The sequence below is a fragment of the Cavia porcellus genome, unplaced genomic scaffold (genome assembly GCF_034190915.1).
Source record: "Cavia porcellus strain 051 isolate PalLab524CR breed Dunkin Hartley unplaced genomic scaffold, mCavPor4.1 scaffold_21, whole genome shotgun sequence".
Lineage (NCBI taxonomy): Eukaryota > Metazoa > Chordata > Mammalia > Rodentia > Caviidae > Cavia > Cavia porcellus.
In genome coordinates this window covers 22,474,967-22,491,620 of record NW_026947504.1, presented here as the reverse complement: position 1 = coordinate 22,491,620, position 16,654 = coordinate 22,474,967, and the positions used below count along the sequence as shown (strand labels likewise).

Below are 16,654 nucleotides of genomic sequence, written 5' to 3'. Positions count from 1 at the left end.
AGCCAGGCATGGTGATATGCTCCTGTAATCCCAGTACTTGGGAGGGTGAGGCAGGAGAATCTTTTGCAACTTTAAGACCAGCCTAGGCTACAAAGTGAGCCCAAGGCCAGCCTAAACTGCATAGCAAGACCTTGTCTCAAAAAGATAAAAAGAGAGAGAGAATGTTCTTAAGCAGTATTATTCAAAATAGCCAAAAAGTATGTATGTCTGTGCATGTGTGTATGAAGATTCCTAATGTCTTGCAACTGATGAATAGATTTAGTAGAATGAGGTGTATACATGTAACCGAATATTACTCAGCTATAAGAAGGAAATGAAGTGCTGATACCTGCTACCACATGAATGGACCTTAACACATTTCAGGTGAAAGAAGCCAGAGCCAAAAGGCCCTGTATTGCATGATTGTATTCTCAGATGGTCCTCATAATGAACCTCATAGTTTAACATCCTAGAGTACTAATTGGTCCCTATCATGACCACACAGCCCCGCTCTTGGCTACCACTCAGCATCACAAGATGCCCTACAAGGGCCTATTACTAGCCTATGAAAAGTTCAACATTTGCCATATGGTTTCTACTATGTATTGCTTTCACGCCATTTTAGCGTTTAAAAATTTTAAGTACAACTTAAAACTGTACAAAACATTCCAGGTAGGCAAATCCCCCATACATACAGAAAGCAGATTAGTTGATAACAGAAATAGGGAGTGACACTGTTGGGTACAGGATTCTTGTAGAAGTGGTGGAAATGTTCTGGAATAAGATACTAGTGATAGGTGGACAACATTGTAAGTATTCTAAAAACCACTAAATTGTAGTAGTTTTTATCTGAAGCTTTAAAGAATCTGTCATGTAAAAAGTATTGGGAAGCAGTATATAATATAATTAAACATGCATGATTTGGAATCCAACAAATGTGGTTTCCAGCCGGCTGAGTTTACATCATCAGCAAGCTCTTCCGCTGCCCTCGGTTTCCCCGCTACTGAAATGCCAGCGTCAGGCTGTGGTGCGAAGACTGAGCACAGCCAAGCACCTGCAGAGGTCTGCACGCTGCTGATGTCCAGCAGGTGTTCAGGAAGTCAGGATGCAGTTGAAGAGATTAAAATTTTCAATTTTGCATCCCCTGTAAATTCTTACATGGAACTGAAATGAACTTAGAGATGATCAAAAGACAAGAAGTTCAAGGTGAAAGTTTAGTGATTTGCTTATAAGATGAATCGCTTTCATTTCAGCTAAGCTGTTAAAAGCTCATCGTAATTATACTTCCCACGGGACATTTTAATGAGGCCACTTGTCTCTAGTTCTCAAGTACTTTAGAAGAGCCAGTTGAATGCAAAGTAAAACATCTCTGCCTTTTCTTTTCTTACTATCTTTATGTAATTTAAATGCAGTAACCATTCTCCTTTGGGAGGAAAGCAGCGAAACTTTAATGGTCTGATCAACAAAAGCCATTTTCCGTTTTTTTTTTTTTCCACTAACTTTTTGAAACTGTAGTACAAGAATGCTTTCTCTTTGTCTGCGCATCAGACTCATGTAGAGCTCACTGCTTGTTCCTCTTTCTGTGTGTGTGCCCCTCGGTTTCTCTCATTACCAAGTGCCGATGAGTCTTCTCCAGGGTTACACTGGCTGCTGTTCAGTCATCAGCATTCCGGTTTTCTTGTTGTTGTTTTTCTGGACATTTGTGTTTGAAAAAGTTGGCCACTGTTTGCGCACAGAATTCTAACTACACAGAAGAACTCAGTTCAGCAACCAGACGTGGATTTGTTAGGAAAATCCCTGCAGTGTGGAGTAATCCTTGTTTTTTGTATTTTATGGGTCAAGTCTAAGTTAGAGAACAAGGTTACAAAGTCTGTGTAGTAAGGAAGACTCTCTTTACTGTATTGTCTCCTTTCAGGATTTCAATGATGAGTTTTCAGATCTGGATGGAGTCGTTGGACAGAGAAGGCAAGATATGGAAGGCTACAGCAGTTCTGGCTCCCAGACTCCTGAATCTGAGAACTCCCGAGGTCTGGAAATGGTTGTACCTTAACTACAGTTGAAATCCCCACCCCCTCTCTTACAGACAAAAGCGTACCTTGCTTTCTAGTTAAGAGTTGAAGTAAATCTGAAAAATGGATAGCTTGAAAGCTCAAGGGGAGGGAATTGTGATAAAATTCCATTTGCTTGAAGACATTTAGCAAATATCTGTTCAACAGACGTAGTACTGAGGTGGCTGAGGAAGATCAACATGTAGCATTTTCTTTCCTCTTATTTTAGTAACAGTATTAGTTACTATAGCTGAGCTGGACATGGTAGTGCACGCCTGTAATCCCAGCACTTGGGAGGCTGAGGCGGGCCAATTGCTGTGAGTTGGAGGCCAACCAGCACTACAAAAAGTGAGTTCAAGGCCAGCCTGAACTGCATTGTAAGACCCTGTCTCAAAAAGGAAAAAAAAAAAAAAAAAATATCATAACTGAATACTTCTGTGTTGGTGGGGAATCCTTATATCATTACTTATTTGCTTGAGATTGGATTTCAATCCCCAGCCACCTTGGCCAGTTTCTAACAAGAGCCATTGATTTACCTGGTCTTCATGCAGATCAAAGGGTTCATTTGTATTGTGATTATCTCAATGTTTTTCGATGCATTAGGTAGCAAACTGAACCAGCCCTTTTGGCTTGTAGATTTCCGAGTGACAGAATCCCAGACTGTTCTGAACGTCTCCAAGACGGAAGTGAAACCTGCCCGGGCTGATGCCCACGTGAACAGAGCATCTGAAGGGAAAGCTAAGAGTCTCCCTGCACACGGTAAGAAACAGAATGTTTTTTAAAGAGGAGGGAATTTCTGTTTGTGACTTTTAATATATCCCAGTGTTTCACTTATGATTGCCTTTCACATTTTTTCCCTTCTTTACCAATTGTAGGTCTTCGCATATTAGCTCTCCTACATTCATTAAGCAAATAGTATCCAGTCTGGGGCTTTACTGTGGGAGATACATGGGAGAATGAACCTTAGTGGAGGTTACTTGATTATTCTGAACACTCAGAGATTATGATCTAAAAGTTTGTGATGGGCTAGGGTATCGCTCAGTGACGCAGCGCCTGCTGGGCAAGTGCAAGTTCCTGAGTTCGATTCCTGATACCCACAAAAAAAGAAAATTAGAAAAATAAAAATCAGCAACAAAACCCAAAATTACTCAGTTACTAATTTAGTAATTATTCTAATAACTAATTACAAGTTAGACTAGCATAAGAGCAAAGATGGTGATAATATCACTCTACATAACACAATACTTGATGTAGAAAAGACTTTCAGGAAATATATGTATTGAGTAAATTATGTCAGGAAGAATCGAAACTACTGGTTAAAATGGCAACTGGACAGCTTCAATTAGTATTTCCTCTAATTTCTTTTACCTGAGAATGGTTACCTATCTCAGGTCCCTCTTCCTGCTGGGATATTGCTAGATGAAAAGACAGTGTGCTGTGGTATTAAATTGTTGTTTTTCCCATCAGGTCCGTCAGAAACGGTTGGAATGTTGCCCAAAGTCAAGTCTCAGAAATGCCTGAGTCTCCACCATATCCTTATATTCTATGCCATTGTGTGAGTAAATATATTTCCTGTGCTTGACTTATGTGAATGACTCAATTCTCTGAGGGACACCAGTTTACATTGCCATGAACCATTGTAAATCTCAAATGTTTGTAATGTGACTCAAGTGTAGTCTGACAATTGTTTCCTACTTTGATTTCTTTTCTTTAGATATAGGTCATTTTTTTATAATAATTATGCCACATCCCTCAGAGGACTAAGTTCTGAGTGGATATTAGTTGAGAAATTGTTCGTAAATTATGGTTGTTTTTGTTTTTGGGTAACGGGAATTGAACTCAGGGCTTCAAGCTTACCAAGCAGGTGCTATGCCCCTGAGCTATGGCTCTGGCTCTGTTCTTGTTTTGAGACAGTGTCTTGCTATGTAGTTCTAGCTGGCCTTGAACTCATGGCTCAAGCTGGCTTCAAACTCATGGTGATTCTCCTGCCTCAGCTTCCTGAGTGCTAGGATTACAGGAGTGCGCCAGTATATCCTGCTGCTCTATAAATTATGAAGTGTCTTTTTCTCATTGCGCATTTTCCATCTTCACTGTCCTGAGAGAGAAGCCAAGATGTCTTCAAACTGTCACCCCTCTCTTTCCTGAAAACTGGGCACTGATAGTTTTTACCTGCCTGTCACCTTCCTGTAACCACTTGCTCTTCTGGAAATACCTGGCCCCACGCTAGTCTGTTCCTCCCACAGAACAGGATGTACCTGGTCCAGTTTCTAGAAAAAGCAAGGCATGTGTAAGTCACCAGAGGATGAGACCAGACCCTCTCTGCCCAGGCTGCTCCGTCCATCAGGGGCTAAGCCAGCAGGAAAGAAGAGCCTGGCCTGGAGTCCAGCCTGGGGGTGGCCCGTGACCACCCTATTACAATGGCTGTTATTTGTGAATTGAGTCTTAGGCTGCGGATGTTAATTAAGTCTTTTAGCTGGAAAGTTTTATGACAAGCATCAACTTGTTTTTCAAACAAATCTTTTAAAATTTTCTCATGCCCAGTTATTTTGGAAAATGCATCAAACATATGAATGACATCGGCTGAGTTTATTGTATTTTGAGTGTCAAGTCCTGGCCGTGAACCTGTTGAAATTTCTGTGTCCCTTTCCAGGGTCTGTGCACTAATCATCTCGACCTTCTACATGAGCTACAGAATCAGTGCTCTGGAGGAGCGGCTGGGCTCCCTGACATCCATCATGGAAACCCACAGTGCTGAGTAAGACAGTTCCCTGCCATGTGGTCACTGCTGCTCAGAGGGGTTTAATTACTGACCCAGGCTTAGCAGACATTGAGAACACCATATGCTTGGTATGAGACCTTCAGTCAGGTGCATACGTGGAAAGTAAATAGGTTCCTAGAAGTGAATGACCTAACCCTGCTGCTACAGTGTCATCAGTAATAAGGCAAGACACACACCCAATTGTTCATTTGCCTTGCTGTACCATCCTAAGTTGTGGCCTTGGCTGATACTATTGACCTGTATAAAGTTATCACTATAAAAATGGCTGTGAATCAGTTAATTATAGAAAAGAAGCAATTCACTTAATTCAGCACAATTCATATATAACTCTTTGTACTGACTTATTTACACAACTTTGCCCACTATACAGATTCATGTGACAAGTGATTCATTGACTGTGAAAATTTATCAGTCACTTTTTTAACATGCCTGACCCAATTAAATCTATTCAGACATAATGCCCTCTCCTTTAAACTCATTTATGTGAAGATTTTGACATACTGCCTAAAAAGTAAAATAAGTATCTCATCTCTTAGCATACTTTTAGCTCCTTTTAAAGCCAACATAGAATACCTAGCTTTTGCTAGTGTTGCTATCAGAATGCATACATACATGTACAAATACAACTTTTCCCTCATTATAGTTTTATCCTCTCCTTATAACAGAGCTGTTACTGCCATTTACAAATGAGGAAACAGACCCAAAAATAATTAAATGGCATGGTGATACATATCTATAATCCCAGCATTAGGAGGCTGAAGCAGGAGGATTACCTCAAGTTTGAGGCCAGCCTGCCTGCACTACACAGCTAGATCATGTCTCAAAACAAATAAATTAGCTTTATGTCTCACAAGCTGTAGTAAAGTCAAGTTTCTAATTTGGTCTGGATAACTGCAAAGACTGAGTTTCCCTGCAGCTCTCCAGACTTAATGTGTGTCAGAATCAGCTGAAGGCCACGTTAAACAAACTGCAGGACCCATCCCAGAATTTCTGATGTCACAGATGGAGGGTACAGGTGATGCTGATGTGCTAGTCAGGGGTTTGCACTTTGAGAACTACAGATTTACTCCACTCTAGGGTTTGTTTCTTGGGTTTTTTTTTTTTTTGTTGTTGTTGTTTGTTGTTTTTTTTTTTTTTTTTTTGTACCAAGGATCAAACTCACAACATCACACTTAGCAGACAAGCACTTAAACCACTGAGCTAAATCCCTGGTTCTAGGGTCTTTTTTATTTTCTGCCTAAATCACCTATAGGCCTTACTCTGTAGCTGACATGTATTGTATGCTGGCATACAGATTAATTAAGAATGCATTTGAAACAAATCTAAAAACCTAATAAAAGTTTGAAGCAGATTTATACCCTTCCCTTCTCACCTTCTTCAAATGTTGATACAGTGAAGAGGTGAGTACAGATTACTGCAGATAGCTAGTTCATTATCACATAAGGAAGTGGTTTTATTTTTAAAATATACCTCCGACCATCTTACTGCATAATTAACTTGGTGATGAGGGGGAAATTCCAGTAACAGTAGAATATTTAGTCTACGCTGGAAGCAGCCAACCCAGGACAACTCAGTACAGTCTGAGAAAGAATACTTCATGGGAAAAGTCTAAAGATCACATATGTCATGAAGCCATGGAACACCATGAAAGGAAGAGCTGTTGGTAAGGCGCTGTCCTAGGACCTGAGTTCTTCATTGCCGGAACCATCCTCTGGAGTCCGTGCATACCCCCAGCCTTGTGAACACATTAGCAAGTGGCAAGCTCTTTGGGGAGTGCTGCTTTTCAGAATCTCATGGTGGTGTTAGTTCGCTGGGTCTCAGATCCTCATCTAGAAAACAAGGGTTTAGATTGTGTTTCCATGAATGAAGGATAAAAAACACTTTATTTCACTGCCAGCAACTAGACATCATTCTTAAAATTTAGATAATCATTAAAAATTGACTAATGTGTCTCTGTCAGAAATGGACCCTATAAAAAATAGACCAGACACACCATCAAAACAGTGGGCTGGGAATTGAGCTCAGCGGCATAAGCACCTGCCTCGCAAGCACGTGGTCGTGAGTTCCATCCCCGGTACCAATTAAAAAACAAAACAAAAAAATCTTGAACAGCCAAAATGAAATGACAATCAGGAAATGTGGAGATAGTAACCACCATGGTTCTTAACTGTAGCATAAAAGTGCTGTAGACTCTTTCTCCAGAGATGTACTTACTATATTCTCTAGATTCTCTAGTGTTGGTTTTATAGGACCCTAGCCAGAAAACCACACCATGGACAATCAAATGGTGAATACTTCCTGCCCCTACTGGTTTATAAGACAAGGGCAATTATACTTATAGGGTAAGTTCAAGGAAGGAGCAAGTCTCATATTTCAATGGAAATCTGATTACATAGATAAAAGTGTTCCTAACTTTCTAACATAAAAGGGTCCTTCCTCCTCTTAAAAGAAATCTGCATGTGACTGAAAAGAACAGTAATTCTTCTGAATCTGTTTTGTGCTAACAATAGAGAGAGGATGATAGGAGTTGATCAAAGGAGCCTGCAAAACCACATGCTGAGAGTAATTGTCTGATTTTTGTTTGGAAGCCAAGTCACAGCTTGTCCCCTGGAACAAAAATGGCTTAGGAATTTTCTAGCTGAGCTTTTCAGAATGAACCCCTAAACATCAAGTCTGGAGTCACAGATTACTAGTGCCTTTCTGTTACTAAGAAGTGAAATGCTCACGATTCTGTTAGAGACAACCTAGTTCTCCGTTCAGCTTTAAAATGTGCTGATTCCACTTCTTGTGTTGCATCCTACCCATAGGGATTGTCTTTTTGCTCTTGCAGACAGACACCAGCATCTGGCCTGAGATCACAAGTACAGTTAAACGTGGAGGTCCTCTGCCAAGAGCTCACGGCTAACATAGTAAAGTTAGAAAAGGTAACTTGCTCTATTCCTGTGGATTGTTGTAGGCTAGCAGTGACACCCTCAAATGACCAAACCTGGCTAGGCAAGGAGGAGGCGTGCATAGTAAAGGTGAAAAAAGTATTTTTATTTCCATAAAGAAATGAGTTTGGATCCCATTTTCTTTTATAATTCATGGCCCCTAGTAGTCTGTCTTTTGTGTTTCCTCCTGAACAAGATGTATTTCTGTATACCATAAAGATCAGTGATAAGCACCTGCTGACACCAGGGCTCTGTGGAGGGACAAGTTAGAGAGGGAACTGGGGACCAGTGGCCCAGTCAGGCACACAGCTCTGACTCCACCTGGACTGGCTCTTATCATACATAGAACCTTGCATTCAGTCCCTGTTAGAACTGGGAGACAGGTGTCATTGCTCCTGTCTGATAGGGAAAGAACAGACTGTCAAATTTCCAGACAGATCAGTCCTGTTTTAATTCTCACAATTCAGCCTTAGACCATGGATAAGACCACTAATGTAACTCTACCTCCAAAAGTCTCTTCCTAGAGCAAATCTGTCTTTAGCTTGTGGCATTCTTAGAAGGCGATAGGATCAACAAGAGGAAGAAGACAGACATGTAAGAAATATCCCAGAGGAAGATCTAAACAACAGGGCTTCTTTTCTCCTTTTAATGTTGCTCTTTTCATCTGATAACTACTTGGTTTTTACCCTAGTCCCAAAGGCAGGGTGTGAACAGTGAAGTATCTGATCAGAAGTGTTACTTCAAGTGCTCAGTATTTGGCAGCTTTACGTGACAGTGCTGTCCTGAGAAGAGACGTGAAATACAGATGAGCAAAATTACCCCTGTGGTCCTACACTAAATGTTACCTAGTTTTAACAGCAAAGGGGTTTCCAGACTACTCTTCTAAACCAAGTCAGGATGAGGACGAGTAATTGATGCTGATCTAGGGGCATACATCGGAACTTTTCTCTAGCATCCAAAATCAATCTAAAGAAGTTCTGAGTCAGCTACCTAAATTTTTTTTTCTTAAAACATTAGACTTTGAAAATTGAAGATTTTTTTTTCAAATAAATGCTTACTAATGTTGCCTTTCATTCTGTCCTAAATTGGCGTAGTTTTCAGTCTGTTCACTGTGACGTGCAGATGGTACTCCTATCAGAAACACACACAGCCCTTCTGCCTTCTGTGTTCCCGCCATCCTGCCAGGCCTGGCCAGGACACAGCATTTTGTAATTTGGAAAAGCAGGTCCACAGCTAGCTGTCTTCTGCAGGGCTTTAGACCAAGCCCAACTGGATTGCTAGGAGGGCTCTCGGTGATACCAGTGGAGATAACCTGTGTCCCAAAGCAGAATCGATAAAAAATGTTATGAGATCAAAAGTACAGGTTGATACACACATGTCTCAATGGGATCTAAATATTAAGAGTCACCAGGCCACACTGCAGCTCTTCAAAGTCTGCCCTTCCTCAGAGACAGGCAGCAGTTGCACAACACAGCTTGAGCGTGAAACAGCAGGTACATGCTGGGGAAAAGCTGGAGAGCCAGAGTTCTCTCTGTTTCCGTTCAGGGACTGGTCATGACGTAATCTGGTTATGGCTTCCCTGTTTCTGCCCATAGGGTCACTGCCCTGGCAGTAATCCTCATTGAAAGTCTGCAAATAATTTCTGCATCCTCCTTCCCCTTTTCACGAACTGATGGACTAATCTACTGCCAAAATTTTATGATGCCTGCTCTCAAATGTCTTCTAAAATTCTTTTACCATGGATCCTATCCTGGTCCATTTGGGCCCCTGATATCCATGAGTAATATGAAATTCAATGTCAGCATGGGTTTTCTTTGTATTTCTCTAATTGCTACTGAAATTTAGATCTACTGAAATTAAAATTAAAGCCTTTGAGTTTTCTTCTGTAAATTGATCTTTATTTTACTTTGGGAATTTTGGGGCTTTTTTAATTAAGTGTGTTGAACATATATTTTGAGTCTCTTGTTTCTTTTCTGCCTTCTGCATCCTGTTTTTCCTGTAGCAGGAATGTGGGGGGAAGCAGCGCTTATTGTGAATAAATAAATAGTTATTTGCTGAGCACTGGAAGTGATGTTGATGACAGCATGGTGTAGGGAGCAGCGCACATGCTGGAGTCATACTTTACACCTGCTCTTATCACCGACTACGGGAGTAAGGCATCGTGCTCGGAGCTCTCTCTGCCCTCAATTCCATGTGTAGGGCCTGCTTTTGGTGATGGTGTGTGAGAATTCCTGGCACGTACACATTAGAGCCTTTCTCTTTGCTTGCTGTGAGCATTTCTGTAGGACATCTTTCTACAAAAGCTGTCATGGCCATTTTCCATTGCTACAGTTGACCCACAGGCTGAGTAATTTACAAAGTGTGAAACTACATGTTCTAGAGGCTGGAAGGCCCCAGGCGAAGGGGCCGTGTACAGTGAGGGCTTTCAGGCAGAGGACAACTGCAGAGTTCTGAGGCACGAGGAGGCATCGTGGTGGGATGGCAAGCCTGCCGGTGCAGGTATCTCTCCTTACCTAGAAAGGCACAAGTGGAATCCTGGGTAAAGGTCTCAACTCTAAATGCTCTTAATATAGGATTAAGTTTCAACATGAATTGGTCATAGCAGAATATATTCGTTTCGTTTAATTCATGAGGTTTTCTGTTCCCATGATAATATTATTAGGATTGATTGATTGTTAGCATTTTGTTGTTCTGTTTTTTACAACTCATCTGTTTGGCAGATATTTACTGAGAGGATTTTTAATGCCCAACACTGGGCTGTAGTCTTTAGATCCAAACCTGCAACGTGGTTGATCCCTGTGCTGTGAAGTTCACAGGCTTCTTGGGGTTATTGGATGCTCATCAGCATGATGCACCATTTTTCTAAAAAAAACCCAACAAGTGGGTTTCTGTCACAGCCCCATCTCGTGTTGTCTCTGAAGTCATCTGGTGCTGCCATTGCTTGTTCTTTATCTTCCATCTCATTTCTCTGCCTTTACCAACATTTGCATCTGTCTCCCACCCTTTGTTTTATCCCTTTTTTCATTTCAGAGCAGATTGCCAAGAGTTTGTGTCCTTGAAAAAGCATATGCTTGCCTGATTTATACTTAACCTTTTTATTCAAGCTAGGTTAGTCTTCAGCACATACAAGCCGCTGAAGATAATGTCTTAAAACATGCTATTCTGTTTACTGACTGAAGCTTCTCTTTTATTATTTCAAGATACAAAACAACTTACAGAAACTCCTAGAGAATGGCAACTGATGCCTAGTTTCCTGGGGCTGACTAATATCTCACATTCCTCCGAAGAAGGTGCTCCCAAGGAGTTCCTGGTAAGCGTGCCCTGCTGGTCAGAGGTGCCAATGGATGAGAACCCAGACATGGTTGCACTTGAAGGTCTGCAGCTCAGAAAGAGGGGAAGGGGAATCACTTCGCTGCTTGTGCAATAAAAGTTGACCTTGTCTTTGAGGAAATTTTGCTGCTACCGTCTGAAGAAAACAGACCCATCTCTGGAGGTCTTCCAGCGAGTACTCTGGAATGATCGTGGTTTGGTGGTTTTGTTCACTGTGTCAGCAATCACTCCACTCTAGGTCTGCTTAGTCCTCCCCACCCTCTCTACATCCTTCTGCAGGTCATTGAAACTAAAGGTTCATTATGTACCAATGACCTCTATATGGTCCTTTAAAGAATTAGCCACGAGTCTTTCTTTCAAAGGCAGTAAATGTCTTTGGATGGACAGACTTGCTACAGGCAAATGCCATTCTTTCATCCTGTCAATGTTACCCTCTGTTTAAGTCATCTACCTATGTACCTTAAATTCTGTGTTCAATTTCTGTAAGAATGTCAAGCAAAGAGTATTAAACTATCCCAGTTTGGTTTGGTTTGGTTTGGTTTGATTTGGTTTAGTTTCTGTGACTAATATGTAATTGGAGTGATTCTAACCCACCTCAGGTCAAGAATCTGTGAGGCAGAAGACTGAAATACTACATTAAACTTACTTTGACACCAAAACTAATCTTTAAACCAAATGTTGTAATAGTGCTTTAATAAAAGATGAAGAATACTGAATTGTTAGGATTATAGGTGGACTATTGTAGCAGTTTTGAAACAGGACATCTGTATTAGGTGCTGGAAGTCATTACAGCATGACAAGTGTGTCTTTCTCCTTTGCTGACTAAAATAACTGGTGGTTTGCTAACTTTATGCACCATGTAATTTGAGTGGGTTTTATTAATAATTATTTACAGAACCATAAGATTTGTAGTACAAAGTATATTCTATATCTATAATGCATTTTATAATCATTTCTATGAAATGTGTTTTGTTTAATCAGATAAGCTAATATGTGAATTGGTTACATCATTTGTATTTGTTAGCTCACTGGACAACAGCTGTGTCTGGTACACCACCAGCTTTTAATAAATACTCCATGGTTAAAGAACCCTGCTAACACTGTGTTTTGTCAGGTTGTAAATCTTACTGTGCTTTGTAATGCCTTCCCCACCCTTCCACTGCTTCCATCTTTATATTTCTGTCTTCCCAAATATTTATTTTAAAATCAAAAATTATTTAAGATCTTGGGTTACAATGATATCAGAAAGAAAATTAACTTTTCAATCAGAAAACCAAATCATTGTAGGTTCGATTCCACATTTAATGAGTTGTGGGACCCCCAGGCAAGTTCTTTGGTCATTTATTGCCCATTTTATGGATGAAGCCAATGCTGAAAATACCAAAAAAAAGTATTATCGTGAGGTTTAAATATAACAATGCAACTAAAGCACATAGTGTTGGACATAATAGGTACCACTGTCATTATTTTAAAAAATACTTGAGTTTTATTATTCAGAGAATCAGAATGGGTCAGCCACTTATGCAGAATAATTCAGTAACTGTGTGAAAAGCCTTAAAAAGTTCAAATTTCACACTTGATGATCTGCCAGCTAGGAATTTGGAACTCCAAAGGGCTTGGGTGGCTGTGCCTCTACAGTACTTCAGGTGGTTGTAGCTTCCATGGCCTCTCTTTTGGGCTGACTCTGCGCCCTTGTTGTAGTTTTCCTCAGATGACCCACGTTCCAGGTTCTCCAAACTTCTGGGATCTCCACTGCACTTTTGGCTTCACACTCCCAGCTTCATACTCAGCTCTTTCAGGGGTACACTGCATGACCCCCCAGGCCTTCTGAATTCTGGGTGGAAGACTTCCTGACCCTACAACTCTTCCATTCTGCATACACCTAAAACTAACACCATGTGGCTGGTGTCTAGGTCTGCTGCCAACTGGAGCAGTAGCCAGGCTTCCCTCTGTCTTGTCTGTAGGGATCTGGGGCCTGGATTACCAAACACTGTGTATCTAACTCTAAGGAACAAATTGTCTAGGCTGCCACCATTTTGGAACATGGTGCTCTGGGCCTTTTCAAAGCAAAATCTTTCACTTTGGCAGTTCTGAGGCTCCAAAGGATAGAGTCTTCCTGTGTCTTGTGATGCTCTGAGGCCATCTTTTATATTTGCCTGTTCCTACTCAGCTATCAAAATCTCTGTTCTATCTTTCCAGTCCAGGCTTTACTGGTGCTTTCTTTCGGCCAAACTCACATTTTAAATCATTCTGCTGACATTTTTGCTTTTTGATTCTCAATGTAAATCTGGCTAAAAGCCCCCAACAGTAGCCATGCCACAGTCTTAACATTTGACTACCTTGAAATTTCTTCTGCCAGATTAATTAGTCTGCCACCCTTAATCTCAGTATCAGGCAAAGTCTGTGGCATGAGCAAAATGCAGACACGCTTTCCGCCAAACCATAACACAAATCACCTGGAGTCCAATAACCAAGCAGCCCTCTTATCTTCTAAGCTCTGACCAGAATCTCCCATACAGTACAACCCAAGCCGTTTGCACTGTACTTTTTCATCGAGTATCTCCAAATGATTCAAACTCTCCCCATATACCATTCTGAAAGGCTCCTGAACCACATGATCAGATATGTCACAGCAATGATTCCACTTCTCTGATACCAAATTCTGTTTTAGTCACTTTTGTCATTGTTCAAAGTACTCCACAACCAAAGTTAAAGGGGAAAAGGTACATTTATTCACAGTCTGTGACCTTTTCAATCTACATTCAGTTGGTTCCAAGAAGGGTTGCATGTGGCAGAGGGCAACAACTCATTCATTCTCCCATTGGGGAACAGTAACAGTGAACTCTATTCCTTCCAGTCTGCACATGTATGATTCACAATAGAAAATAAAATCTTCCTCAAGACTCAGAGCTGGGGATTGCTGGCCTCAGGTGAAAGCTTTAGTGAGTGCAGTAGAAGGCCGTAGACACAGGAGCAAAGTAAGCCTGGTTGTCGCTAAAATATCTGTGCAGTCTGGTCTGAACACCATCATCCTAAGAACATTATGATTTAATTTAACATTTTACCATTGTTTGATTTACATATAGTAAACTACACAATTTACAGTTTGATAAACATTTTGATGTGCTAGATGGGGTTTTATGCATTAAATTTTTTATTATGTATTTGCATAATGATTACATTCATGGTGGTGAGTTAGTACATACAATTCTTTTTAAACCCCTCCTCCCCATCCCTTTCCCTTTTGTAAAAGATCTGTCATCCTGGGCAAATTCTGACAGAGGTATGTACTAGTGAAGCCTTCCTCATGGTCAAGATGAAAAGTATGTCCATTGCCTCCCAGAGAAATCCTTTTGCAGTCCATTTCCCATGCCCTTCCCGCATTTCCTTGCTGAGCAACCACTCATTAAGAAGATCAAAGAATTTGTATCTTCTAGAATTTTATTTAAATAGGATCATATTTTTGTCTGGACTCTTTCAACATTATTTTAATATTTATTTTGTATAATTGAATATCTCCTTTCTTTTCATTATTCAATAGTATTTCATTGTATGCATGTACCACAAATTATTCACCTGTAGATGGACAAAGGGACACTTCCAGCTTAATTTATTGAAAATAAAGTTACTATGGCCTGTGGTACAAGTTTTGTGTGGATATACACTTTCATTTCTCAAATGGGTCATGTAATAGGTATATGTTTAGCTTTCTAAGGTAACAGTGAACATCTGTCCTAAAGCACACCATTTTACTTTCCTACCCACAGAGTATAAGGGTGCCAGTTCCTCCACATCAACATTTAGTATCAGCCTTCTAAATTCTAGATAGTCTAATATAGGTGTGTTATGGCATCTCATTCTAGTTTTAATCTGCATTTCCCTGATGATTATAGATGCTGCTAGTCTCCTTATGTGCTTACTTGCCATTTGTATATCTTTTTTTTTTTTTTTCTTCAGTCCTGGGATCAAATCCAGAGCCTTCCACAGATAAGGCAAGTGCTCTACCAGCTGCATATTGTCCTTAGAAAGGGTCATTCAAGATTTTCACCTTTCTATTAACTGGCTAATTTTCTTAACAGTTAAGTTTGAAATTTTTGTAGATATTTTAATAAAATTATTTTGTCATATATTTGATTTGCAAATGTTTTCTACCCGACAAGGACTTGTCTTTTTATTCTGTTTATGACATTCAAAGAGACATTCTCTACTCTTATACTGTGTTCTGCAAACTCCAGCTGCCTGACTTATTCCCAGCTTCATATCTGCAAGGAGACAGAGTCTTCCTTCAATGCCCCACAGCTTGGAAACTCTCCAAGGCAGTAAGTGAGGCAATCATAGGACTCATCTCAATTATTTCTCTTTCCTCTCATATCACAGTCATGGCTTGTGTTTAGATGTCCCCCCAAAGCCTCATGTGGTCAAAGGTGGGGATGTTTCAGAAGTGGCTAAATGTGGAGTGAGGGACTGACTCACAGTGCAGTGCTAGAATTAAGGTGTGAGAGCTTTCTGCTCTAAGGGACACAATACTGGCTACAGTTAAGGGAGGAAAGAGGCTTGCTGCTAGTTACTTGTCGTTTGTCACCTGCTTGCTTTTGCTGTCTTATGCCTGCCGTGAACCGTTTCTCCTCCACAGTGCCCTTCTGCCATGCTCCTCTGCCTTGGAGACAGGCACCTGTGCACTGTGAGCCAGGTAGAATTATTTACTAGGTAACAGAAAAGGGAAACATCACTAAGGTAGCAGGGGGGTGGCAAGGTAAGCTCAGAGGAACAAGAGGAAAGTGGTGGGAAAGCTTCAGGGCCCCACTGGAAGGCCTCCCACAGCTCAACTCAGACCTTGGAAGGAAGGGAAGAGCCAGCAGGTGCGAGTGTGTCAGAGCAGGCAGAAGAAGGCTCTCCCTGGGAATGCTGAGGAGTCTGCAGACTGGGTTCAGCTTCTGACATCAGCTCCTGCTGTCGGAGCGACGTGAGAATAGGTGAAGCCCTGGGGAACGGGAATAAATCGGGACGTTTTAGGGAAACAAGAAGGAACCGTTCCTTCTTCACCAATACCAGTGATGGCCAACCTGTTAGAGACGAGTGCCCAAACTGCAATCCAGAACCCACTTACTTATCACAAAGTGCCAATGCTGTAATTAAACCTGAATACTGAGATTTTAGTTTAGAAAAAAAAAAAAAAAACCACTCATACATAGAAAAAAACAAATGTCTTCTTTTTCTCATTCTTGATACAAAATACCTAGCACTCAAAACCAAAGGAAGAAAGGTTTCATTGGTTGACAGTTTGTGGAGGTTTCAGGTTATAACTGGCTGGTGCCAAGGCAGGGTGGCACGTGGCAGAGGGACATCACAGAAGAGACATACTTCATGGCAAGCAGTAAGCAGTGACCTTCTTTCTGTCCCTTGCATCTTATGCAGACTACTCACCCCGATTTGGGGAGGCACTCACACCCAGGGTGGGGCAGTCCTAATCCTCATCGCACCATGAGTCAACTCCAGCATCCACACCCCAGAGCCAGCCGCCTCTGAAAAGCCCCACGTGTCGTCACAGGAGGCTTTGGGGAGAGGTCTAGATACAAGCATGACAACAA

At 41.1% G+C, this 16,654-nt stretch overlaps 1 protein-coding gene across 5 annotated transcripts in view; it reads left to right on the top strand.

Annotated features, from left to right (window-relative positions):
* The window catches only part of Gramd2b (GRAM domain containing 2B), a 105,639-nt gene extending 93,484 nt beyond the window's left edge, over nucleotides 1-12,155 (top strand). For 4 of the 5 annotated variants that reach the window (XM_013141100.3, XM_003477370.5, XM_063232431.1 and 1 more), the window contains exons 9-14: nucleotides 1,895-2,006; nucleotides 2,664-2,786; nucleotides 3,495-3,582; nucleotides 4,678-4,782; nucleotides 7,637-7,730; nucleotides 10,937-12,155. In XM_013141100.3, the coding sequence (XP_012996554.1) occupies nucleotides 1,895-2,006; nucleotides 2,664-2,786; nucleotides 3,495-3,582; nucleotides 4,678-4,782; nucleotides 7,637-7,730; nucleotides 10,937-10,978 (564 nt within the window). In that variant the 3' untranslated portion in view covers nucleotides 10,979-12,155. The remainder of the gene's footprint in view (nucleotides 1-1,894; nucleotides 2,007-2,663; nucleotides 2,787-3,494; nucleotides 3,583-4,677; nucleotides 4,783-7,636; nucleotides 7,731-10,936) is intronic. The other variant, XM_063232433.1, reaches the window with a different exon arrangement.
* The last annotated feature ends 4,499 nt before the right edge of the window (nucleotides 12,156-16,654 follow it).